A 25,500-nucleotide genomic window follows, 5' to 3' on the forward strand; every position below is an offset into this window, starting at 1 on the left:
TAAGACTTACTTAAAGCTACATAACAAGTCTTAGATTTTGATATTCAATGTAGTAAAACTGAATTGTTTTTATCATATGTGCTTCTGTGTGTAGATATTATATACTGTTTGTATAGAATGTACTGTAATGTACAGTACCACGGGTGTAATCGTAGTGTTCACTATTACTATTACGGTAATATTATATTATGTGTCTTTAATGCTGATAGATAATACAGCGCTGTTCTTCAATGCTCTTCACTGTCCTACATTGAACTACAGTACATAACTCTCTTTGCTACAAGTGATACAATATAGCTGCTGACAACCATCCTGTTGACAAAAGAGGTTAGATTTGACCCACCCACTGCAAACCATGCATGACGCCCCACCCCAAAGCACCCAGTACTGATTCTACCCCTCCCTCCGCCCCCCTCCCTCGTAAGCCTGACTGTGTTTTTAAAAGTTACAGAACAGCTTTTTTTTCAATTTAGAGTTTCTGCTCAACTTCCGAGCAAAGGATGTGTCTTTGTGGTGAGTTAAAAGAGATTCTACAAGATTATGGGTGTGAGTATGTCTGTGTGTGTGTGTGTGTGTGTGTCTGTGTGTCTGTGTGTTAGTGTGAATGATGCAGTGTGTATTTGCATGAATTTGTGCTTGTGCTTGGGACAGTGTATGTTCGGCTGACTGTGCAGGCTTTTACTGTAGTCCTTGGTGAGCACAGAGAGGGAGACGTTTTCCAATTCAAAGTAAAGACAAACAAAATCAGTTAACTTGTCAGTTGTTAGATTTTGAATTCAAGTTACCAGGTGAGTCCATAAAAAGGTGAACACAGACCAATTAGCGAGTGAGTACAGGACGATGTGAGTCGGGGGAAAAAGGTGGTGCAAGTCTAGGAGAGACTTACCACAGACACACAAGATCAGTACAAGAGAGCTGGTTTTACTGTTAGGAAATCTTCTGCATGGCTTCGCTTGATAACTGTCATCAGTTTCCAAAAAGAGCTGCTCAATTAAGTCTTGGATAGCAACATCACATTCCTGAGCACATATCAGGTCCCAAAAAGGAATAGTAATAGTCTTCATTGCATGAAAATAATCTTTATAATCAACATCGAAGCGATTATTATAGTACAATAAGAAAGCTGCAGTGCAGTGACTGCGATACCACCCGCCAGGAAAAGCCATGAATCTCTATAGCTACAATACAGGGTCCAAATCTGGCTTTTAAGGTAAAACAAATCATTGAGATATTCATTAAAATCACCATATTAAGGAGTTGATTTACTAAGTTTTTGTTTATTTAGACACTTGTGATTATTTCTGTCCCTATAAACTGTGTGGGTTCTGTGCTGGTTAAGTCATATTTAAGTAGGAAGAAAGAAAGAAAGAAAAATCTTCTTTTAAAAATAAATAAAGCAGTTTTTGGTTTAAGTTCAGTAGTACTGGAGTGGCGTTCATTTTTTTTTTTTGTCCTGCAAATGCACTGAATGTATGTATTGATTCTGTGATAGATCCAATCACACTCAGACTCGTCACGACAGGTGCTGCCACTTAAAAAAAGCCTTGTAATGCGATTTGCCCAGTGCGTGTTGGGAAAAACAGCATGGTGTGTCTGTGGAGCAGGGCTGTGTGCACAACCGAGCGACGAGAGGATCGCACCCCAGCCCTGTCGCACCATGAGATATAAATGGTTTGGCTGGCAAAACATTTCTAGCAAATGTCTTGTGAGATGTGATCCACTTAGTCAATCAACTCCTAAAAAATTCCGAATCACATCAGACCTGGAAATTATGTTCATGAAATGATGCAGCTGGCAAAGACTCAGTGGTTTGTTTTGACCTGGGTTTCATTTTGTCGTCTTTAGCTGCACCATCTCTCTGCACTCAAGTCATGCAATTTAACAAATAAAACAAATTGAGTCCGCAACATTGATACGACTGGTGGATAGAGTCCAGCAAAGGCATGCACAGGTCAGTCCACCATAGCAAGAAATAGACAAGTGGTGTGAGTGAAGAAGTGAGAAAAGACAGGAAGAGAAAAAAAGAGAAATGTTGTAGCAAAGGTGGGTTGGGGGGGGTGTGCTGAGTGTGATGCCCTGGTGTGATCACTGCGTGGGGAGCTGCTTCTCCGCTGACTCCCCTGTGTCCCCTTCCCCTGGTCCCCCCATACCATCTCTGTCTGTCGCACCTCAAAGGATGGCTCCTCCCCCTCCTGTTCTCCCCCTTCGTCTTCCTCACCAATGTGACAGCTCTGGAGGTGGATGAGACATAGAACATAAGACAATCACACAAAATTACCAACCTTAGTCTTAAAACTAAGTTGTAATAAAAAGGTTTTATGAAATGCTAAAAATAATCTCAAAAGTGCTGCTCACTTACCTTTGCCATAATATCCGCATAAGACATATAGAGATGGTCAACGTCAAGTTTACTGAAAAGAAAAACCACAAAACAGGAATCAGTGCGTCTTACTCAGAGACAGGTGACACAGGTGCGATGCAGAAAAAGCCAGGTGCTCTTACGTCTTTTCTGTGAGAGCTGTACGGCTGAAATGAAGAATCAGCTGATGAAGGGGGTCAGGCTTCGTCTCAGTCTCCTCTTCCTCTTCCTCCTCTTCCTCCATGGCTTTCTAATTTAATTATTGGAGATAACATGATTCTTGACATCTCTGGACAATATGCCATTAATGCCAACTGCGTGACTCAGAATTAAAGGGAGGATGACTTACTGATAAGTCATCAATCATCTTGTCCTCAAATGAATAACCCTCTGTCTCTAGCCAGTTGCGCTTGTAGGCGTCCAAGAACATGTTGGTTGCCCTGTGCCTGTGTGAGGACCGATATTTAAGACTTAATACATCATTTGAACTTGATTCAGAAGGGCTGCGATGGCACATGTAACGCCTTCTGATCTGAACAGGTTGTTTTGTTATTGAGTGTGAAGGGATTCCTTACGTGGGGATGTTGTACAGCGGCGTCATCCTGAAACAGGCCACCACTGCCCTGCGACGCTGTTTAGACAGCAGCTTGTGCCACACCATTTTCTTTGATTTGAAGGGATGCTCTGTCTATAGCATGAAAAAAATGTCCACTGAACAAATTGTTCATGAAAACATTTACAAAAGCTAAAGTGTAAAGCTTGAATATGTTGTTAAATATGTCTTTGCTGGCAGAGCTCTTGGGCTTGTGTCTTCTACTCACCACTTCAATGTGGTAAAGGACAGCAGACACCTCTTGTACCCTTTTGACCACCTTCTCAGGGTCCTCTGCATCTTCAGCCTTTCCTGCCATCTCCTTATAAAGAGCCATCTGCCAGCGCATAGCTGGGTCCTCCACCTGGAACCAAATGTTAAATATGAATAATGTAAGTAACAACAGTGACAAGCGTTTTTGGGTTTTTTTTTCAGATAAATATTTGTTTTCTTCTTCAATATGTACAATAATTTACGAGTCTACCTACCTTCCCTTGCAGATGCAGATTGTTGTGCAAGAACTCCCGCACCTCCTCATCTGTGTCTTTCTACAAGGAAAGAGACCAAAGATTCACGGGACAATGATCTTTTATCTTTTACTAACGACAATCAAAAACATATTCGGGTTTAGCAAAGAACAGTAGGCTGAGTTTTGAAAGGGAAAAATAACTGAACTCCGTGAATGTAAACAAATGTGACTTTATAGGATCATTTTCACATACTTTTATAAATTACATACATCAAATGAAAAATGTGCCAGTTTTCATGTGCCATGGTGGGACAAAATAGAGTCAGCAAGTTGGCTTTAAACACGTTACAGTACCAGTGAGTATCTGATCTTGGCAAGGTTGATGAGCTCCTGGTCTGCGGGGGAGCACATATTGAGGCCGATGGGAAGCAGCTTCTTTAACGCTGCAACGATAAGGGAGGTCTGCACAGAGTAGCGATCCCCCCGCCGCTTCTTCTTGGTACGCTCCTGCTCTGAGCCTCCAGACTAAAGAAAGAAAGACAAGTTCAGACTGATGCCTCACTGTGACATTTACATACACCTGCGCCTCAAATATCAAGTGTTTTTCATAAAATATGCCTGTGACATCAGAGGCTTTTGAGCGATGACGTGAGATTAAAATAAATCACAGGAGATTGAACCAGCTGCCGAGTAACATTTTGCAAAAAAAGATCACATCATGCTGATAAAGTGACTCAGCGACTCAATGAAAGGGATTTTTCATCAGCTGAAATGAAAACAGACCAACAACTGCATTTTCTAGTAAAACTTCTAGTGGTGCTTCCGGTGCTTCGTTGCTGCACCAGCTACAGTCTTTACACACAATGCAGCCTCACTGTTAGTAGTGCAGAGGCCACAGCACAAGTTCTACGGGGTCAGCTCCATCGCCCTGGAGCTCTTCTCATACACTCCTGTCCCGAAGCTTCCAATGCTCATTACCGACTGTTGTCTGGCCTCACAGCACCCTCTCTGCCCTCGGTGTGCGTGGTGTGTGTCTGCGAGTGTGTGTGTAGATACATCTGCTCTTTGGGCAGAGAGAGGCGTTGTGGCGATCAGGTAACAGAAGCTCACTACAGTAATGACCATCTGATAGTCAAGGAGAGGAGGTTTTTTTCTTACTTATCTTACAGCAACCATGAAAAACATCAAACAGATATTAGATATTCAATGATTTAACACTTTAATGGTGTCAATGAATTAGACATGAAGGAACGAGTCCAGTTAGTAAATATGATGACAGCTATCTGGTGACGTCAAGCTAGCTTCAGTTTCCGCCAACACCCAGCTAGCAACATAATGCTACATATATGGACTAAGTGGATCTAATGGTGACAATGAGGGAGGGTTCATAGCTTTTTTGGTGTAAACAAGTAGTGAACACAAAGTCAGTGCTAATATTGGAAAAGAGAAGAGTCCACCAGCGCAGGAATCTTTACCACAAAAGCTGAAAAAAAATCCAAGCGTCAACAACAACATTTTAAGATCACAGATGGCACAGTAGCATCGGCTCCGCAGTTGTATCCAACAGGGACGATCTAGAGGCAAACTGTTTATTAATCAAAGAGAATCGGGTGATGGTGCTCGGCTGCAGGAGCGTTCACTCCAAATTAAATGCACTACTGCTCAACCAAGCACCATGAAACCTCTCAGGCCACTACGATCTACAGCAAAGAGCTTTCATCAAGCGACTCCAGACCCCGACTCACACACACATACAAACACACACATGGAAACATAGACGCACATCGCTAACACACACGCACGCACTCACACTCAGTATTACTTCAAGACAATCACACATACGTCCCACTCATGGAAAATACTCTTACTAAGTATTTTCGACAAAATCTACATTGTACAGAATCATTTCACCCACAGATATGCATTTTAATGATATTGCTATTACCTTATTGTCTATTAGTTTAAATAAGACTCTCGTTGAGGGCGCTGTATGAGTAGTGTAGTGTTTGTTTTCATAAACTTTAATTATATGTTCCTTAAGTTCCTCTTTTTATCTGTACTAAGGCTGCAAAAGGTAGCAAAAAAATAAATGTACAATTATTTGACTGCATATTATGATAACTATATGATTACCGATTAGTGGGAATGATTTTTTTTGCATCACGATTCATTTTCCCTGAAAAAAATATAAAAATAATGCTGATGTGACATTTGTGGAGGACTTTCCCAAACATACATGTTTTCTTCTATCTGAAGAACAAGATTTGGAGGCCAGAGCATCTCTGCAGCCCTACAGTACTTTCTTATAATGCTGTTCATCACACATTTGACCCTGCAGCTTATGCAATCTGCACACTGCACCTGGCCAAATTGTGACTCCAGTAATATTTCTGTTTATTCTGCAGCCCTAACTTTGACTAATTTCTGTCTTTGTGCTGCTGTTACACCCACATTTCCACTTTTGGGGAATAATTAAAAGATTGTATTGCATCATATTGTATTTTAATCATGTCTTGTCTTTTTCCTGATAGTAACTATGTATTCATAGCGCTGTTTGTGTGTATGTATGTGTGTGTGAATGTTGGGGTCTGTGTGTAAGAAGTGTGGTAATCCATGGGAGAGCTTGATGAAATGCCTCCTCAGATTCAGGGTGCCATGCGATCAGCACAGCGCTCGTGCACAAACACAGTCTAACCTCTCCATCTCCGGCCTAGTGGCCCAGCGTCCAACCCCGACACAGGATATAAGGAGAAAACACAGTTAGCAACACTCCTACTACTGCCTAAACACTATCACATTGTCCTGGTGAAAGATGTTATTAGTTATGTAATCACCTTTTACTCTGACATTTCTAGAAAATCACTATTTTTAACAGAATAATCATTTACCTGACTTTCTTATCCAAAGCAACTTAAAGGAAAGAAAGGAAACAGCAGCCGAGAATAAATCAAGAAGGGTTTCCTTGAATCTTTCCCTGCTTGGAATGGGTGGTGTTAGTGAAATATTAATTATTATTAGAGTTTAGTTCCTTAATGAGTTACAGCTCAAGATATGGAGTAAGCGAATAAGACATCTAATTACTGTTAAGTAACAGGTTATGTTCTACTCGACCTTTTGTCTACTTGTCCACTCTCACCTTGCTCATCTTGCTCTTACTGTCAGCAGTCAGGAAGGACATGTTGTTGATCTCATTCATCACTACAAAGTTCTGCTCCTCCCGCTTGAAGTTCTGTAATGACAAGCCAAAGGTTTGATGGCAAATGACAGGCAAAAATAAAAAAAAAAATAGAAAAAACTAAGTTAGACAACATCATAGAAAAAAGAGGACTCACATGGGACTTGGACCAGTAAATGAAGACCTCTCCCACCATCCTAAAAAGCTCCTCTGCATCTGGGTCTGGACAGGTCAGCCACCTCGCCCTACAGACAAAGACAAGTGCATGAATCAAAGACTGAGTCACAGTCAAGAATTGGAAAGGTATACTGTTGTTGTTGTTGTTGTTGTTGTTGTTGTCAGAAATAATATGATCACATACATGGTTGTGTGAGCCTAAAACATGTTATACTGATGACATCTGACCATTGATTACAGACTGAATTGTGTCAGAGTATCTATATTATTAGCTATAAAGTTAATGCCATGAAGTCTGACGGTTTTCCAACTAAAGATACAATAAAACTGATCGGGTGCTCATATAGATGATGCAGCAGTAATGGTAATCAAATTGGTAAGTTCAGTCACCTGTTGTTGTCCACGTAGCGGATGAGCAAGGGGTAGAGAGCGTACAGGTCGCGACACAGCACAGCAAATTCATCTCGAATGGTCCCATTTTCACTGTCCACCTCTGTCTTGCCCTCCATGCGCAGCTGATCCTCCTCCGCCACCACCTTTCCAGAGCGCTTCTTCAGCTTTTCCATTGTGGGGATGAAATGGGATTTAAGCATCTCTGGTTTAGCTCTGCTTACAATGGGCTGGGAGAACACTGGACAAGGGATATACAGGAATCAACGGTAGCAGCAATTAAAGTGAGTAAGAATCGTACCAAATATGAAAATACTGCTTATAATATACTGCTTTAGTAATTAGGAATTCGTTTAGAAGCTGTGAAAATCTCCTGGGTATCTGTGAAACTTCTGCTCACTGACCTGCCAATCTCTTCATCCAGGAGGCCTCATCAATACCCAGGTTGTTCACCACAATCTTCATGATGCTACCCAGCAGCTGGTTAAGATGCTCGGATGTGACAGAGGTGCAGATCTGACCGTCCATATCAGGGAAATTCTCCAGGCCCCTCTCCCACCAGCGAGGGAGGTAGTTACACAGCATGGGCAGGGTGATCTCAATCACGTGGGGCATTTCTGTGTAGCGAGCCCCAGACTCAGCCAGGTCATGGATCTCCTTCATCAGGACCTCCAGCTCTGGGATGTCGGGACACAGCTCCTCCACTTGGTTTGGAAGACCAAGAACTGGGGAGAGAGGAGGGAAGGTAAGGAAACAAATGAATCATAACCACGTTTTAATTAATTAGAAACAAGTAAAACACATGTTATGTTGTGCTAGGGAGAAAAACAAGGCAGAATGCTGAACCCACTGGATCTCTCTCTGGGAGTCTTGGTGGTGTAAACAGAAAATGTGTTGAACTCATTCAGGGTTGGCTCAAGGAAAGCCACCGGCATAGCAGCTGCTAAGTGGGCCAAGCACTCGCCAAGAGCTGGCCGCTGTCTGCAGAGGAGAAAAATAACACAAAATCCTCATGAAGCGTCTGCATCAAAACAAGTAAAATCATTGTACAAATCAATCTCTTGAAGCAGACATTACATTTTTCTCCTGTTAGAGGCTGTTTATGCAGTTTAACTGTCATTTTGTATAAAGTATTTTATTAGATATGTAAATAAATCAGCTTGAGTGATAATCACATTCCACATAAATGTAAATTTGCAGAGGAAACTTGCTTATATATGGTTAGATGTTCATAGATATAAGCAGACTCTACTTACTTCTCTGCATGTGGAGTCTTCACAGTGCCCAAAGAGTAGATACTGCACATTAAACGATAGCAGGATATTTGCAAGTCATCCACTGAATATAAAGAGAAGAGATGCATTGCAATTTTAGTCATTTAGGGAGAAACGGTGAACCATTCATTTAGTGGAGAGAAGCACTTCACTCACACATGACGTCATCTCCAAACTGGTGCTGGGCAATGTGGTCGAACAGTGTAGTGAGGACTGGTAGCAGGGCAACGGTGGTGTAGTTGATGTTTTGGGACACACCTTTTACCTATAGGAACACAATACATACACAAATACGGATATCAGTTCATAAGAAAAATGTACAGCAATGTAAGAAAACAGTATGGTGCCGTGCCTGACCTGGTTTCGACTGGACACTTTGCCTAGTTTTAGATTTTCAACCATTTTCTCAATGTCATCTGCAGCACTCTCAAAGAACTGACGCAGGATCGCCTTCACAATCTCAGGGCCTGATTTCATAACAGTCCTTAAAAGGAAGGACACAAAAAACATGTTAAAAAAAAATGCTACATATAATCTAATGATTGTGGTTTGTTTCTATTTTCATCCTGCCAATAGACAATGAGTTACCTGGCATCCAGTGATCGTGAGAGGATGTGCAGACAGTTGACCACTGCACCTGCATCTGTTCCTGAAAGCGGCACAACAAAGATTTGGTGTCAAAGCTTTCCTATTATAAAATCAATTTCTATTACTTTCAACACACACTTTCAATTCATTGTAGCGGCCAGATATAATCTGAGAGGCTCCACATCAAAAACAGGAAACAGAGCTTACAGTTGTGGCACAGCGTGTTATAAAACACTGACAAAACCCAAAATTACATTCAAACCATTCACATCACAGATAATGTTTATTACATATCTAAGACAATTAACCCATATATTCCTTTACTGTGATACATGCTCTGATTTCTAATTTCATTCCCTGCGTGGGTACATTTTAAAGCAGTGAATCAGTTACAGCTGTGCACTTTGACAATCATTTACCATGTTGTAGTGGTGCGCCAAGCTAAAGGGCACAGGCTCAGCGTGAAAATCTAGTGAACCCTGGTTACATAAGAGTGACTGACTATTAAACATATACGGTGGTGAAGGAGAATGAGGATAAAGCATACAGTATACTGCCTCATATAGGTCGAGCTGAGAACATATCACCAAGCTGCAGTACAATATAAATATATGATGCCACTACAGACACTCATGCTCAAATCACTCCTGGTTAAGAGTGACAATCTGAGTTTAGCCCTTAGAAGCAAAAAAGACAGCTTTTAAAACACCTGGGGCCGGATGAATAAACGTACACACAAAAACCTGCATAGGCCTCTCTGACATAAACAGAGATTAAATATACGTTGATGTAACATAAAAGTAAAACATTGTTTAAATTTACTACTCACTTCACTGATTGAGATTGTATTTTTGTCAGATCAAAAGAGCATTTCTAAACTTAAGTTGAACAGTTTACAATAACGAGGTTAAAGGACATTTAATAATTTTTATTGTTAACATTTTACATTTAATGTTCTCTTAATATCTTATTTTTCATCTGAAACAATGCCCCTGTAAAGTGCTTTGAACAGACTTGTTTCTGAATGATGCTAAATGAATAAACTTGCCTTGTCTTGTATCCATTTACAGCTAACTTAGGCAGTGGAAGTGAGGCTTGTGCACATGCGTCCTGCTACACAATGATTGAGATTGATAAAACAGAATCAGGCGTACGTGCAACTTTCCAAATAATGCATTTGCTTATTTCTGTCTTTTCGTTTTAGGATCTACACAGAGTTGTATGCATCTAACCCCAGGTTAGAGAAAACATCAAAGCCAAGCAGTAGGTGAGCTAAAGAGAGAGAAGCATTAGATGAAGAGATCCAGTACGGAGAGAATGAGAGCGCGGCACAACAGACTATATGTGAATCTGTGATACAATGTTGATTAGTATATATTGCACAAATGGGAAGGTAAAGGAATAAAGATAAATTAGACAGGAAAACAGATTAAAAGGGACAGGGATGGTGACGGGGCATAACACCACCATGCAGATTTCTTACCAAAAAGAGATACTCTGTGCCTCACCAAAGCAGCCAACTTACAGAAGATACTGAGGTGGGAGGAGAAAAGAGGAAGAGGAGGGAGAAGGATGGAGGACGGTAAGGGGAAACAGGGCAGGAAAGATATTTTGTAGTGACACAGAAAGCAAAAGGGAGGTCAAGAAAATAAGGGACATCACTCAATAGGAGAGAGATGAAGGGAGATGGAAGAGGTAGAGGACAGACACTGTCACATGTGGGTACGACTAAAGGAAAGGTAAATGGTAAGAGTTCAAGTCACATATTTCAGAGATCAAACCAGTCTTTTAAATAACCTTTTCTACATTCTTACTGCACATACCTTGCAATCATTTCCTTCTCCTTATTGGATGAATGTCCTCCACTACCCAAGACTTTAGCAGGAGTAGAGAGGAAGTAAAGGCAGTGGTTCTTGAAGTACTGATTTACCAGTGGCAAGAGGATCTATAAAAAAACAACCCAGGATGAAATAGAAACACACTATCAACCCGTTAAACGGGGAACATCTCTTAGTGTTCATTAATTGCAGCAAGGTGGCAAGAATCTGTTATTACTCATGACTTCCTTGTCGAGACAGACAAGCAAAAGAAGAACACAATAATGCATCAAACAGCTCACCTTGGCAAAGAACTTGATCTCTTGTTCATGTGGCGACTTTTCCACTCTACCACTGCTGACCACAGCCTCTGTTAAAAGCAGAGATAAAAGTAAGTAAGCTCTCAGTCAAACGTGCAAGTTGAAGTAAACAATACGCAGTAAAGCGCTGCTCCCATGAGAGGCCTTTGTCTCTAAAACCACAGTACCAAGATGAGCGATGAACTCCTGTGCGATGTCCATCCATTTAAGAAGCTTCTGGAGAAAGCCGTAGGCGAAACGCTTCTCGATAGAGGAGATGTCCTGCTCCATGTCCTTCAGGCCCCTGAGGAAGAAGGGCAGGAGGGAAGAGAGAGTAAAAAATAAAGACAGGGAGAAACATACAGAGAACTATCAGTAATTTCATAATTCTACAAACTCAGTGAAATGATCAGAATACTCTGTTTACCTTGTCACAGCATATCCATTGAGCTGGAGGAACTTGAGGAGGTCCTGGGCCTTCTCCCTGTCCCTGGCCTTCTCCTTAGCCGTCAGGGTGTCATAAGGCACAAGCAGAGGATGGGTGCCACCGCCTAAAAGAAGCCGTAATTAAGTACGTTTTTGACTCAACAGACGGCAAACTAGCCACCACTAGAAACAAAGTTCTCAGCTAAGTATGTGCAAAACAGAGCTGCTCTTACCTTTGGACTGTAGCTCCAACTTCTTTTTCCGGCCCCACGTGTTGTGATAGTTCTCAGCCAGCTGCTCAGCCATAGACTGTTCGGAGAGGGGAAACAAATAAATTAAACAGTCATGCTCCTGACAAACGTCTAACCAAAATATGAGACCTATTCTTGCAAAGACTGAAGGAAAAATACATACCTGCAGTTCTCTGGACAAGGCCATTCCTCCGATGTCTATGGGCTGAGGGTTGTAGCCGTGACTCGGATCATAAGTAGCCTGAAGACAAAGAAGATGTGATGAGATGAGATGACACAAGATGAGCATTTATTGATCCCCAAAGAAAAACACTCGAATTCTGAGTTTGTTTTTCTTCCTCCTTCTCGTACCTGAGCAGTTTGAGAGATCTTGCGTGTGGTGGTGGCCTTCTTCTCGACCTCTCCCTCCCCATCCCTGGCTTTCTCCAAGGTCCACTCCCAGGCCAGCATGGCTTTGATGGATTCTTTGATGGGCCAACGATAAATCTCCTTGTCCTGAAAATCAGAGACAAGAAGGTTTAAAAATTAACTGGGTGTCTACTGACAATAAAAATACAAATAACTGTGAAGGTCTTTCATTTTTTTTTTTACCTGTGTGCACATTATCATGATTCTGACCACACAGAAGGTTACGAGTCATTACCTTTTCAGAGAATGTTTTGTATGGCCGGAGCATTGGGTGAGTCTTCGCATTCTCATCCAACACCTCTCCATAGGTCCAGTTGTTCTGAATCTAAGAAAATAGAATGAACCATTGACATAATTAACATTTCGACGTAGCAACATTTTCAAAAAACAAATCAGGAGTTCATATATATATGTTGATTTACCTTTTCAAAGGCCCATTTATCATGAGTATGCTCCGCAAACTTGTTGATAAAAGTATCCAGCCTCTCTGGGATGATTGTGCTGTGAAGAGATCGACTCACACTTTATACTGCATCGAATATAAAAAACATTCACTTTTAGCTAATTTAATGACTTTATAATTTTTTAATAACCCTAGCTAAATCCCACTGTAATTCTATGTTAAGTCGTATGTCGCAGCACGTATCATCTTTGCAGTTTCTGCTTTTTTCACTAAAAAGTGAGATGCTGACGTTGCTCATTATACAAAGACCCTTCAAAGGGCATTAACAAGGCTAAACATATATCAGTTAATGTATCTAAACTCTTTCATAATGTGATTTTAAACTCTTTTTTGTAGACCACTGTGAACTATTCTTATACCGCCTTGTATTTTCCTGCTCACTTGGTGGTCTCGACTGGTTTAGGATCAAAGTTGCCTTCAGCGTCCACAGAGGCCTTTTTCTCAGTGTTAGAGGAGTAGCTGGCATCCACATAGTCAGGTGGGATGGCTCCTGCTATAGCACAGAGGCAGGGCATGGCGATCTTGAAGAGCTCTGCATCATATTTCTAGAGTTCGGATGACATGAGAGAAGTCAGTGACATATGTTGCAACCCTCTGTGATTGTACAGAATAACAAGCGTGGAGGGACGGCAGGAGATTCCTCTCTTACCTTGTGTGCCAAAGATTCAAAGATTCCCCAAAAGAGTTTACGAGAAAGATGTAGCTCCTCCTCTGAGGTCACCCCGAAATTAGCCCATCCGTTAGGCAAGCAGTAGTACTTCCAACAGCGCTCATAGTGATTAGTCAACAGCTGAAACAATTGAATCACAAAGGGAAACAAAATTGGGTTAGGATTAGTGCTATATGTACTCTCTCACAATCTTTCAAATGAGTGCTTGAACTGAACTTTAAACACTTGGGAAGATTATTTGTATAAACTATATATTGTTGTTTATTCATTAAATTCTCCTCTAGTCAATATAATAAGAAATCCAATAAAAACCTTGAGAGGCATCTTTGCATATTCGTTGAGGATGGGCACATCAAATACCAGCCGCCTGAGCAGATGCTGCAGCATCGAGGGTCGAAGGTATCTGTAAATGTCATCAAAACGCTTCATTATTCTCATGTTAACTATTTTTCCAGTAAGACAGATATCATTTAAATATACAGTTAAAAATGTATTTGCTATTATCATCATTCAGATGCCAGATAAACAGTATTTTCTTTCTAAATAGAGAAACGGGGACGGAGACTGACTTGCAGAGCGACATGAGGCACTCCTCAATGACGTCCCTCTGAGCCTTGGTAAGGGCTCGGCCACGGGACAAACGATAGATGGTGTGAAGCATGGAGTCGATCATGATGGCCCGGTGGTCCGTCCCAGCATAAAGTGGGGCACATTTGGTGAGCAGAGGCAGAACAGCCGAACAGAGGTAGCGGTTCAGTGCCAAGGCCATTTCAGTTGTACTGAAAGCCACCTTTAATGGGAAGAGGGAGACAGAAAAGCTAGTTACACTTTGTTTCATACTCAGATCCACAGATAGCTTACAAGTCACATCAACATAGACATTTTTTGAGTTGACAGAAGAAAAAAATGTATCTTGCCGTTTGATTTCTCCCATGTGTCTTTTCCTACTCACCGTGTCCAGAGAGGCTGCAGCTCTCATGTCAGGCAAGAAGCCAACCTCCAGCACATGGAGCAAGAAGTCCTGGTTGTCAATACCATACACTCTGTCAAGGAACAGCACCATGGATGCCTTGTGGTCTGGCACAAAACTGGCTGACATCTTGGGCTCAATAATCTGACCATCTGTGGTGAAGATGGAAAACATTACATGTGCAGGAAAATGCCCAAATACGCCCAAATATTGTATATTTACAAAGTGTGTCCATATAATCTAACCTTTGCCATAAGCAGGAATCTGTACAGGCAAGCTGATGACCCCTACCAGGTCCTCTATGGGCACCAGAGACCTGAGGATGGCTCTGATTCTTAGAGCCTCACCCTTGCCGGCTTGAATCAGCTGTGGATAAGGACAGTTAAGAAATATGGTGAGAGACTAATCACTGCTCTTCAACCACATACTGAGCCAGTGTGCCTGGAGGCTAATAAGAAACTAATGGTGTAAAAAACTCTCCCACTCACATGCATCTCAGGGGCGCAGCGACCAAGCAGATCGATGAGGGCCGAGTAGAATGACATGATGGCATTTCCCAGATGTACGCGGTTCTCTTCGTGCTGTTCCTCACCGCCAAACCTGCCAATCAAGAGAAAATCTTTTGTTTCACAACTGTTTGTGCCTGTCTGAGCGTAGCTTCAAACGAAACTAGACAACACACAACAATGCCCATTATTTATTCAGTCTAGATCGCTATTTTAGAGTCAAACTATGCAGCTTGATCAAAGTTTGTTAATATAAACTGAAAGGTCAATAAGCCTGCATGCATCAGGTATCGTACCTGCTGTGCTAACACTTACATGAAGCGTCTGTCTTTTTTGACAGTGGGTCCATCCCTTGCTGGATCCTCTGAGATCTTGATGGCGTCCTCCATGGCAGCCAGCAGACCGTTACCACCCTCTCCTCTCAGGGCTGGGCCGAAGCACTCCGGCCGACGGATGAGCAGACGCACCACAACATTGGCGTTCTCCTCTACGCTCTCTCCTGTGAGGAGCAGGTGTGCAAATGTTAGTGACAGTTACTCAAAACTCTAAACCACAAATCTAATCATCACATGAGGGTGCTGACCATTAACAAAGACAGCAAAGCGAAGGAAGTCCAGGTATCTCTCTCCTCCACAGGGGTTCCAGCCGATGTCGGGGTAGCCCTTAGAAAGGAGCATTGGACACATCTGCAGCCCGCAGCCTGCTAAGTATGTCACCACCTATATCACCACGCATGTGAAGGAAACCAAGAAGGTTATAAGATAACAAGTCCAGTGTACCCTTTCATGTGTGGTCCTTTCTTGTAATTTTTTTTTTGTTGTAATTTTCGCAAACCATTTCCAGGTCCTGCTCTTGTAGAGCCAAAGCCAGCTCATTGTTGTCAATGCAAGAAGCCGCAGCCACATCCAGAGGAGTGGACCCACGCATGCCTGCAGATTTAAAATAAACACAGTGAGCCTGTATGTATCATCACTGCCTAATATACAGCCTCATCATTCTATAGTTGTCAAAAGGAATAGGTTTAGTAAGTTTACAGGGAATATCTGATGACAGTGACGGTTTAGAGTCTGATCTCTATATACACTTTTTTAAATAAGAACTGAAAAAGGTTTTCCTATCTACAGAAAAGCAAACAGGTGACTGATACCGACCCAAGCCGATGCCACTGTTCTGTAGCAGGTAGCTCAGATGGTCAAACATGGAGCGCTGGTTCTGTCGGCTGATACGACAGAAGTAACACAGGAAACGACAGCAGTTGGTCACCATCTGGGGGAATCGAATCTCCTAAAGAGAAAAAGTAAAAAGATAAGTTCTGTCTACTGTGTACAGCAATGGTGCACACTCCAACAATGAAGTTATCATCAAAGTATCATCACAGTTACCTTTGAGTCACCTCCTCCACCCAACACATTGACCATCACCTCCATGACAGTCTCATGCATACCAAGAGCTCTCATCAGGTTGGGGTGTTGGTAGAACACCTTGTTGTTCATGATGTTCCTAAAAACACATAAAAAACACAAGTCATATTTCTTTACTCATTTCATTTGAACTGTATTATGACACACTGGATATTAGTTTGAGATTAGAGATTTTAAAGCAGGAGGAAAACCCACAGACCACCATTTAACAAAAATATGAAATAAAATATCAAAATATTTAAATCAATAACACATGCTCCACCTTTGTCACCACTACAGATGCACATTAAGTAAATATCATCACCCCACACTGACCCAATGCTCTGGATCATGAGACGCTCCTCTTCTGGGCCCATCTGGACAATAAGCAGTGAACGAATCTGTCCCAAACACTCCAGCAGGTCCATGGTGTCTTGAACAGACACAGCATTGATGGCGTAGGCTTTCGGAAGTGCTCGGATCAGCTCGCCGAGGTTGTCATACTGCCTGTGGAGCAGGCTGAACATGAGACGCACCAGCTCAGGGTTCTGAATGAACGACTCCTGGGCCCAGTGGATCATGGTGTGGGAGATCAGTTCCTGAAGGGTGCCTTGTTGAAGCAGATACAGAGGGGTACAGTATGACTGCTGTATAATATCATGTGTTAGATTAGATTTATAAAGGCTGATCGCTTCAAATATTTAAGGAGTGACTTAGCTGTTACTCTTACTTGGTTTTGGTTCCTCCTCAACCTCTGGCTTCTCCTCCTCCTCCTTCTTACGCAAGTTCTTGACCTTGTCGACCAAACTGAGGAGTCTGCCCCTCAGTGAGGTGTCCACCTCTTCCTCCTCTGCCTCTTCCTCAATATGTATACCTATGAAATGTGAGTTGAGCATTAAGACCCACAAATACTTAACATAAAAACTAATTCACACCTGCAGAGAAACCAAAATCTTCTCACCACAGTGGAGCAGGAGGTTATTGTGGAATTCTCCTAGAGTGTCCCGCACGTCCTCAGGCACTGGACAGTCCTCATCACATTGCTTGAAGTTAGTCAGTAAAAGGACCTTTAAGAAGAACCCAGTAATGATAAACCCAATTAACATATTTTGTTAACATATAATGTGTGTTCCTTTGCTGCTCTTGTGTCCCCATGTTACATGTGACATAACACATGTTTGCTTTGCCTCTAAATTTCAGCTCACACATTCAGAATTCATTGGAGAGCTATTATCAAAATCCAAGTACCTGGTCCTGTGGTGGTGAACGGAACTCGCGTGTCCTTCGTGCAGTCTCAGCAGCTGACATGGTGAAGGCCCTCATTAACAGGTTGTAACGGACACGTTGGTTGCTCTGAATACTGTTGACAAACTCGTCTGAATAGGCCACAATGGCTTCGACTCTGTGTCGCAGCTCGCAGTCACAGAAGTACTGCAGAAGTGTGCACATCTGAGAGAAGAAGATAAGATATGATTAAGAGTTCAATGTATTATTTGTTAAAAAAAAGAAAAGAAAAAAAGAAACAGATGCAGTATATAAGTATATGAATACTGTGCAGATGCCCACATCTACAGCACCAGCAGCTGACAATGTTTAAATATCCGACTCACCTGCAGTTTGACAGACTCTGGTAGCTTCATCTGTAGTAATCCCTCTTCCGGACCCTCCTCCTCATCTTTCACTTCTGCCTCCACTGCCTCTGCCTCCTTTTCCTCCTCCGCCTTCTCTCCATCCACTTTTCCTCCTTTGGTCTCTCCCTCTTCCTGCTTTTCCTCCTCTTCTCCCTCCTCCTTAGGCTCAGCTTCTTCCTCCTTCTCCTCTTTTTCTAGATTTTTCAGCTCCTCCTCCTCCTCCTCATCACCGACCCCTTCATCCTCAAGCTCGGAATCCTCTTCCTCCTTTGCTTCTTCACTTTCTCCCTCAGCAGCTCCCGCTGCAGCCTCGCCCTCCTCTGCTTTCTCCTCCTCCTCGTCCTTTCCGCTGAATACGTTTGGATCTATCATCTTGAGGATGTGTTTGGAGTCCTCATCATTAAAAATGCCAATGATAAGCAGCGTACTGATGAGTTTCAGGATTGGAACAAAGTGGAACTCCACACTGCCTCCTACTGGATCCCGCATAGCCTGGCTACCATCCAGCACAGCCTCTGTAAGCATGCTAATCGCCCTGGTCTTCAGCTCCTGAGGAGAGAAATTGATCATGATAAAAAATAAGCAAAAGAATACTCAAATGTCATAATTGTTTTCCAATTCAGCTTGTCTCTTGTCTCTTACCTGCAGGGGGAAAACAGGACTAAGGGTGTATAAGTCAGGGTCTGTGCCGACAAAGTTGATGGATGAGAAATGCAGCTTGGGCCGTAAGCAGGTGGTGAGGCCAACACCGGGGAGAGAATGTGCCTTGACCTCATCTGGATAGAGATGGATGCTAAGAGTCTCCTCAGTCATGGGGACGATAAACTCCCTGTTGGTGCCTAGACGTGCCCGTTTGGCAGATTCCAGGTGAATGCTGATGAGCAGGTCGTAGTAGCCGCTGCGGAGAGGTCCAGGAAGGTAGGTGTTCTCGATGGCGTAGAAAAGCTGGGATTCATCCACGTGGCTGCACAGGGCATGAGCCACACGATTATTGCCAAGTGCACACACAGCACAGTAGAGCATGAGTGTGTGGTAGTGGAATTTCATCAGATCCAGGCGCTCCGACAGCTCCAAGACATCAATGCACCTGGGAAACAAAAACAGAGGCAAATATCAGAACTGATCAGCTAACACAGGTGACCGATTATCATAATCCTGTAAAAATGCATTATGTTGTAGTGATGGATCTTCCCAAATTTTACAAAGCAAATTCCTAATTTTAGGACCTGTTCTCCTCTGGGATGTGCAGAGCCATCATGGTGAGAGGTTCAGTACACTCCAGCATCCAGCCCAACCGCTCATTCACTTTTCCCACCTCTGGGTTGAGGAAGTGATTGGGCATACGACTCCAGATAACCGGGGTCAGCATCTGTACATCCAGCCTGGGAGGGCACTGAGGGACTGGGTTCATGCGCTCACTGCGGAACATGGCTGCCGAGATGGGCATGATGTTCTGAGAGGGAGAAAGAGCAAAAGGAGAAGTTTTAAAAACGAAAGGATAAAAAACAAGACAACGAGAAGACATTTAAAGGTGCTGATACCAGAATAATACAGCAGATGTTCAGCTCAGCAGAGACTCTCATCAGCATTGTGGTTTTATGGACTTTATTGATGAACCACATGACACACATTTACACTGAATAAAAATAATCACTTAATAAATGTTATATTTTAGTTTAACCTTTCTCTTTGTGTCCATGGACTAGTTATCTCTCCCTTGAAATCTTAAGTTAATACTAATTATTATTTCTAACCCAGAAATGCATGGTCCCTCATGTAAGAGAGGGCCGATGGTTGGCTGACATGCATTAGAGAAACCACCAACATGAGTTTTGGGATATGATGTTGATCTGAATCGGCTATGAGAGAATGAAGGCATGAAGAATATTTTAAGCAAGGTGGTTGGAGAATCTAAATCAAAAAGGACACAATTACTTCCAGAGAAAGATGTTTACTGTAGTATGTTCGCTAAAAGTAGCTTCTGACCTTGAGTTTGCCCAGCTCCAGCTGCACCATGTTCTGATTGGAGGGTTGAACGAAGACAGCAGGAAACAGCTTGGTGTTGGGCTCCACCTGAAATGAAACACCTCAGATTTTACAGCTCTGCAGTGTTTCATACCTCATCTGGGTTTGAGTCTAAAAAACACTGATACAAATACACACACAACCTATAATGTGTAACTTGTCTTACCTGGTAGAAGGTGTTAATCTCCTTTCCATTTGCTGTGAAAGTCATGAGACCTGTTGCCAAGTCGACCAAGCAGCCAACCACCATGTCCTCCTGGCTGAAGCGGGTCTGCTGATTGCTGACTAGGTCACCTCCCCACACCATGTAACAGTTACTATGTTTCATACTGCAGGAAAAACAGCAAATGCACTGCAATGTTATAACTCTTCTTTTTCTATATTGAAGTTGAAACACTACACAGTTGATCCAAAATGCCTTAGAGTGCAGAGAGAAATTAACAAAACAAATGCTGCAAGATGTCCTAATTTCCCGCAACATGATTTCTAAATTTCCCTCGGGATAAATAAAGTTTCGATCTATATATCTTTATCTAAATGGGAAGAAAATGGAAAAAACCTCACACACACAGCAAGACGCTTCTAACAAAGTTAACTTTCTCTGAATAAGGATTTGATGTCCTTCGGGTATGTTTAGTCGTCCGTTTTAATAGCTATTTACCTTTAAAGCTTAGTAAACCATTTAAATGGGAAAAAAAGAGGATCAAGTATTGGACCTTGGGGGATACCACAGAAAATATAAGATAGTATAAAGTTCCTTTTTGCTTCACTACCACTATTACTTAGTTAAGGGGTTAAATTAGATAGAGAGACCCTCTCATCTTGTTGACAACTACCATCGAGGTGCCATTGACACTGTTAGTTAGAATAAGAACCATGTATATTTGTCCTTAATTTCTCCAATGTGTGAATAAAATAGCTAGACTTTGTCACATAACTTTTAAAACAATATTCAATAAATAACAAATACATAGTTTTACCATTTAGAAGAACAGGCATTGCTCTTTTAAATAAAATACCATTGAAATGTGGTAAAGACTAACCTGTCATGTATGTTGCCTTTGTCATCTCCCACAGTGACAGTGACACAGCGCACCTTGGAGAGGTCAAAGCTTGGATCATACAGGTGGTAGTCAGGAGTGACCCAGCCAATCCACACACCAGAAGGCTCCTGCCCAGCAAAGATCCTCACAGAATAATAATACTGAAAATAAAAAGAGAAAATTAGACTATTAAAAGGAGACATCTGAGTGAGATATCTAGAAGCAGTCACACTGGGTTATTAACAGATACTCTAATAACTTTAGTAGTATGAAGCAACATGCCAGCCTGCTCTGTGGACTTTGCACTAATTTGAAGGATAATTTTGACATCTAAGTTTCGCATCAGCAGAGGATGAATAGCTCACAGTGGTGGTATTAGTGATGATCTCGGGGTCATCTCTGTCATCAGGAACAACATCTTCCACCAAACGGGGCACCGTTGGAGGAGGAGGAGGAGCGAGAGGTGTCATTGCAGCCTTCTTGGCCTTGGAGAAGAATCTATTGTGCACAGATGACAACATCATATTAATAACTTAACAGGAAACACAGACAGAACAAAGGGGCAAAAGTTGCTGAGTTGAGTCTAGCTGTCGATGGATGGAAGAGTCACATGATGCAAGTTTTAAAATGACACTCCCTGCAGGCTGAAAAGTAATCACAACTGAAACAAATTGAGCAACTCCACAGAGTCTCAATTAGTGTGGATGCATTCACTGACCCATGTTTTGTTTCACAGAGAGCATGAATGATTTCTTGACATATTTATCTGCAATTTAAATTCTAGGCGTTTTTTTCCTCCACAAACGGCAACACTTACCCTTTTTTCTTTCCCTTTTCTGACATTGTGTCCTTCTCATTTTCCACAGAGATCTCCTTAGGTACAGATGGTTCCTTCTTGTCCTCCTCCTGCTCCTTACGGCTGGCAGACTTTTTCAAAACTTCAAACTCTGAGTCAGGCTCTACCACTACCACTTCCTCCTCGGGTATGGTGAGGGCACGTGTGAGAGGGGTGGTGCCTGCTGGGATCTTGAAAGTCTCATGGAACTGGACGGGCATGCTCAGTCTGAGGAACAGCATATCAGTATTGGCGTTCTGCGAGCCAAAGGTCTTATGGGTCAGCTTCAGACAGGGGGCGCTATCCACTGTCCCATCCACGCGGGAAACCTGGGATACAACACGTTTGAAGATAAATAAATGATCCCGTTTCAGAGTTCTCCCTTCATTAAACATTTAGTGTCACTACGGAATTACCTCAATGTGATTGTGCTCGGTTGGTACAGGCACAAACTGGGGCAAACTTTTACTGAACCACATGGTAATGTCTCGCTTCATATTGATGGCAAAAGGTTCAAATCCTTCCTGCAGGCCACAGATGGCAAAGTAGCGCAGGCTGCTGACATTCTGACCAAGATTAATCCTTCCAACCTGAGACAGTCCCAGGGCACAAACTGGGATAAAACCTGAGGGATGAAAAACCAGGAAAGTAATACACATTTTTCTCATTTCTGTGAAGGTTTCCTATTTTATATAAACTGACATTTAATAATTCAAGCTAAATAAGTTTGATACCAAGAGGTATCAAGAGGTTATTCACTTAAGTTACTGCAAATCAATCAATAAGGTAGAATTAACATTAACTCTTACCTTCCCCAATTTCAATGTCTTTGAAAGCCATCTCCGAGCCTGAATCACTGATCAACATTTCTCCATTGAGTGTGAACATGATGTTCATCTCAGTCAGATCAATCATGCAACCAACCACATCACCAGACTGCCACTGACGGCCGAAGGGTTCGTTGCCGATATGCCATCTTTGAGCCTGGAGAGGGGTTACAGCAATAAATCATCCTTGGAATAAAACTTCAAATTTATACTCAAAAAAACAAAAATACAAGACATCAACTCTGGTGATGGAGTGGATTCACTCTCCTGGATCCATTTCACAGCTGTTTACAATCAAAAAGTTTGGGAAAGTTTGGGGAAAAAACAGCTTATTGGCTACTTTGACTGTGATAAACTTTTGCCCAATCAAAGATTTAATAAATTAGACTGACACTGGTTTAACTAAGGTGAACCTAAAGATGTGGACTGACCTTGTTGCCATTAAAGACGTAGGCCAATTCATCTGCTCCCAGTTCAGTGTCAGAGCGGACACAGGGACGTGCCCAGCCGACTCTCATCTCCCCCGTGGTAACTGCCTCAAACTCAAAGTACCACTTTCCTTGGGTGACAACGTACGACTTCTCTGCCCTGAAGATCCGCACCTTGTCCCCACGAGTGTTCTCGAGGCCATGGCCAGCTGCAGGGAAAGATGGAAAAGATGACAGATAAGATTAAGAAAGTTGGAGATATTGGGGAGAATTTAGAATTTGCATGATACTCTATATTCAGTTATCATCATGAGGTAAGCTGACTTACTGCTCTCCTGATCTGGAGGCTCAATGTTGTAGCCATAGCCAATGAGGGTGCGGACAGCGTTATTAACACTGTCCCTGTTTGTTTTCTTAGTTCTCTCATCCAGCAGGTTATAAGGTACCAGACGAGGGTTTCGCTTGTTTAAGATGTCCTGGGAAGCATAACAGAACACTAACTGATATATCATTTCAGAAAACAATATACAAACATTTCTGTACAGCTTATTTATGAACAGTGGAATGGCAGCATGGTTTAGGGTCGACTAGATTTGACTGGAGGACTTACTAAATAAAAGTAAATAAATAAAGGATTTATTAATGTTTAAAAAAAGGATGCTTACCTGCACAATACTGTAGGTCCATCCTTGACGTACCCGGTCCCTTGCCCAAACATTATGCCCATTTTCTGCCAGTTTTTCTACAAGCTGGTTCTGGTTTGGTGTCAGTTTAACATGGTTGAGGTCAAGGGGGGCAGGCTTGTATCCATTGGTCATCACATAACTAGAGGCAGACACATTTATATTCAGATACAAAGATCGTGTAGAGAGTCAGCTTATACAGGCAGGAATAACTTTGCTGTCATACGTCTTGGGCAGCTTGATCTTCTTGAGATTCTCCTCTGCTTTCTCATCACCCATACCAACGTGGCAACCCAGAGCCAGGAGAGTCCTGTGGGATAATGAAAGAACACAGGGATCAACAGTTGTGTTCAAGGACATGCAACTGCTCCTTTCACCTTCACACATTTCTCAACCTGTAACCTCTACAGGTAAACTCGGTAACTCACTTCAGAGTCTCGCCAGACATCTGCAGATTGTAGTTCCTCTCTGGTTCAGGGAGACCCTGGAAGTCTACCAGACAAGGATGGAGTTTCTTGTTGTCATCCCTGAACTGTGTAGGAAGACAATTGCAGGTTACACACAAATTGATATCATCTAAATCGGAGGCTGTCAAATAAATATTCTTATGCTGTTGATTCTGTATCTTTTCCACACTCACAGTCCCATAGGTCCAGCCCTGCTCGATACGGGTGACGGCCCAGAGCTCATGAATGTTCTCTGCCAGCTTCTCTCGGATACGCTCCAAGTGGGGTGGCAAAACAATCTATACAGAAAGGAAAGACAGCAAACAGAAAGAAACTAATACAACAGATCTTTTAATGACTGGATCAAGGTTTGATTTTAGGTTTCGGGGTTTCACCTGAACGGTATCCACGGGGCAGGGGGTGAACGAGGTATGTGTGAGGGACTGGGTGGGACCAAGCAGATTGCGCACACCACTGAAGTCATGCTTGTACTCCTTGATGGGTTCAATACGCATCCTCTCCCTAGGCAGCAGAGCCTCATAGCATGGGGCATAGCCAGGTGGGGGCATGAACTTGAAGTCTCCATGACGGCCGCCGAGGAGGAACCGTGCCCTGAGGTGACAGGAACAGAATAAATCCAAGTCTGTATCTATTTGACAAAAACATCTTTATATACTAGTTGAGTCCTTTGTGGCAACACTGCCTTGATCTTTATAAGACTCATAATAAAGAAAACATTGATTTAATTTCTGTGCCAGTTCCTGAGGCTGTGTTTCCCTCCCTGCTCTCATCAGTCAATCCACCACTAATCCCACCTCAGTACTGTGACGAATCATTACACACAGCAGCTATAAAATCTTTATAGGGGACAGAACACAGTTAGTGTAATGTAAGGAAAGGGAGATAATTGTAAGGACTTGAAGCATTTACAGAATAACAACTGAAAGCATTACAAGTCATGCAAAATACAAGACTGTTCGACGCTTAATCAATCATCTGAAATATTCTTCCAGTTGTTTATTATTTATTTTAATTCCTTTCAATAGTAAATAGTTAGGATATTGGGATGTGGGTGCATGTGTATGGATATGCAATAAAAGTCAAAGGGTAACAAACATATTCACAGAATAAACAATCAGGTATAACACTAAAATATCCCAATATCACTGACTTATTTTGAGTAGTGTACATCTCAAATGACATCAATTTAAAAACCAGCAACCGCCTAAGAAACTATTGAATCGCTCTGCAAGTAACTGCACTGCATTAATATTTGTTCCATTTATTTATTGTTAATTAAGGAAGTGAGCATGCATAATGATAAAATCAATTAAGATAGGACAGAGCT

At 42.2% G+C, this 25,500-nt stretch overlaps 1 protein-coding gene across 14 annotated transcripts in view; it reads right to left on the reverse strand.

Annotated features, from left to right (window-relative positions):
• ryr1b (ryanodine receptor 1b (skeletal)) overlaps positions 1-25,500 on the reverse strand; it is a 70,549-nt gene that overhangs the window by 18,424 nt on the left and 26,625 nt on the right. For 8 of the 14 annotated variants that reach the window (XM_030439469.1, XM_030439550.1, XM_030439499.1 and 5 more), the window contains 61 exons: positions 24,548-24,764; positions 24,347-24,451; positions 24,135-24,238; positions 23,933-24,016; positions 23,689-23,848; positions 23,352-23,499; positions 23,027-23,232; positions 22,578-22,752; positions 22,185-22,393; positions 21,751-22,097; positions 21,299-21,431; positions 20,934-21,094; positions 20,057-20,219; positions 19,852-19,938; positions 19,092-19,318; positions 18,508-18,952; positions 17,845-18,414; positions 17,483-17,683; positions 17,196-17,301; positions 16,965-17,108; positions 16,571-16,844; positions 16,217-16,334; positions 15,986-16,118; positions 15,669-15,763; positions 15,418-15,553; positions 15,150-15,333; positions 14,817-14,928; positions 14,574-14,694; positions 14,311-14,480; positions 13,928-14,148; positions 13,671-13,761; positions 13,338-13,478; positions 13,070-13,233; positions 12,648-12,726; positions 12,461-12,550; positions 12,169-12,312; positions 11,981-12,058; positions 11,800-11,875; positions 11,568-11,691; positions 11,329-11,444; positions 11,144-11,211; positions 10,848-10,969; positions 10,508-10,557; positions 9,025-9,085; positions 8,794-8,920; positions 8,593-8,701; positions 8,419-8,500; positions 8,013-8,143; positions 7,567-7,887; positions 7,163-7,403; positions 6,753-6,840; positions 6,557-6,649; positions 6,116-6,130; positions 3,775-3,945; positions 3,440-3,499; positions 3,181-3,315; positions 2,935-3,047; positions 2,709-2,805; positions 2,503-2,609; positions 2,360-2,411; positions 2,151-2,231 (listed from right to left, as the gene is read on the reverse strand). In XM_030439469.1, coding sequence (XP_030295329.1) covers positions 2,151-2,231; positions 2,360-2,411; positions 2,503-2,609; positions 2,709-2,805; positions 2,935-3,047; positions 3,181-3,315; positions 3,440-3,499; positions 3,775-3,945; positions 6,116-6,130; positions 6,557-6,649; positions 6,753-6,840; positions 7,163-7,403; positions 7,567-7,887; positions 8,013-8,143; positions 8,419-8,500; positions 8,593-8,701; positions 8,794-8,920; positions 9,025-9,085; positions 10,508-10,557; positions 10,848-10,969; positions 11,144-11,211; positions 11,329-11,444; positions 11,568-11,691; positions 11,800-11,875; positions 11,981-12,058; positions 12,169-12,312; positions 12,461-12,550; positions 12,648-12,726; positions 13,070-13,233; positions 13,338-13,478; positions 13,671-13,761; positions 13,928-14,148; positions 14,311-14,480; positions 14,574-14,694; positions 14,817-14,928; positions 15,150-15,333; positions 15,418-15,553; positions 15,669-15,763; positions 15,986-16,118; positions 16,217-16,334; positions 16,571-16,844; positions 16,965-17,108; positions 17,196-17,301; positions 17,483-17,683; positions 17,845-18,414; positions 18,508-18,952; positions 19,092-19,318; positions 19,852-19,938; positions 20,057-20,219; positions 20,934-21,094; positions 21,299-21,431; positions 21,751-22,097; positions 22,185-22,393; positions 22,578-22,752; positions 23,027-23,232; positions 23,352-23,499; positions 23,689-23,848; positions 23,933-24,016; positions 24,135-24,238; positions 24,347-24,451; positions 24,548-24,764 — 8,983 coding nt within the window. The remainder of the gene's footprint in view (positions 1-2,150; positions 2,232-2,359; positions 2,412-2,502; positions 2,610-2,708; positions 2,806-2,934; positions 3,048-3,180; positions 3,316-3,439; positions 3,500-3,774; positions 3,946-6,115; positions 6,131-6,556; positions 6,650-6,752; positions 6,841-7,162; positions 7,404-7,566; positions 7,888-8,012; positions 8,144-8,418; positions 8,501-8,592; positions 8,702-8,793; positions 8,921-9,024; positions 9,086-10,507; positions 10,558-10,847; positions 10,970-11,143; positions 11,212-11,328; positions 11,445-11,567; positions 11,692-11,799; positions 11,876-11,980; positions 12,059-12,168; positions 12,313-12,460; positions 12,551-12,647; positions 12,727-13,069; positions 13,234-13,337; positions 13,479-13,670; positions 13,762-13,927; positions 14,149-14,310; positions 14,481-14,573; positions 14,695-14,816; positions 14,929-15,149; positions 15,334-15,417; positions 15,554-15,668; positions 15,764-15,985; positions 16,119-16,216; positions 16,335-16,570; positions 16,845-16,964; positions 17,109-17,195; positions 17,302-17,482; positions 17,684-17,844; positions 18,415-18,507; positions 18,953-19,091; positions 19,319-19,851; positions 19,939-20,056; positions 20,220-20,933; positions 21,095-21,298; positions 21,432-21,750; positions 22,098-22,184; positions 22,394-22,577; positions 22,753-23,026; positions 23,233-23,351; positions 23,500-23,688; positions 23,849-23,932; positions 24,017-24,134; positions 24,239-24,346; positions 24,452-24,547; positions 24,765-25,500) is intronic. The other 6 variants (XM_030439576.1, XM_030439585.1, XM_030439507.1 and 3 more) reach the window with 3 other exon arrangements.

This window comes from Sparus aurata, chromosome 2 (assembly GCF_900880675.1).
Source record: "Sparus aurata chromosome 2, fSpaAur1.1, whole genome shotgun sequence".
NCBI classification, from domain to species: Eukaryota; Metazoa; Chordata; class Actinopteri; order Spariformes; family Sparidae; genus Sparus; species Sparus aurata.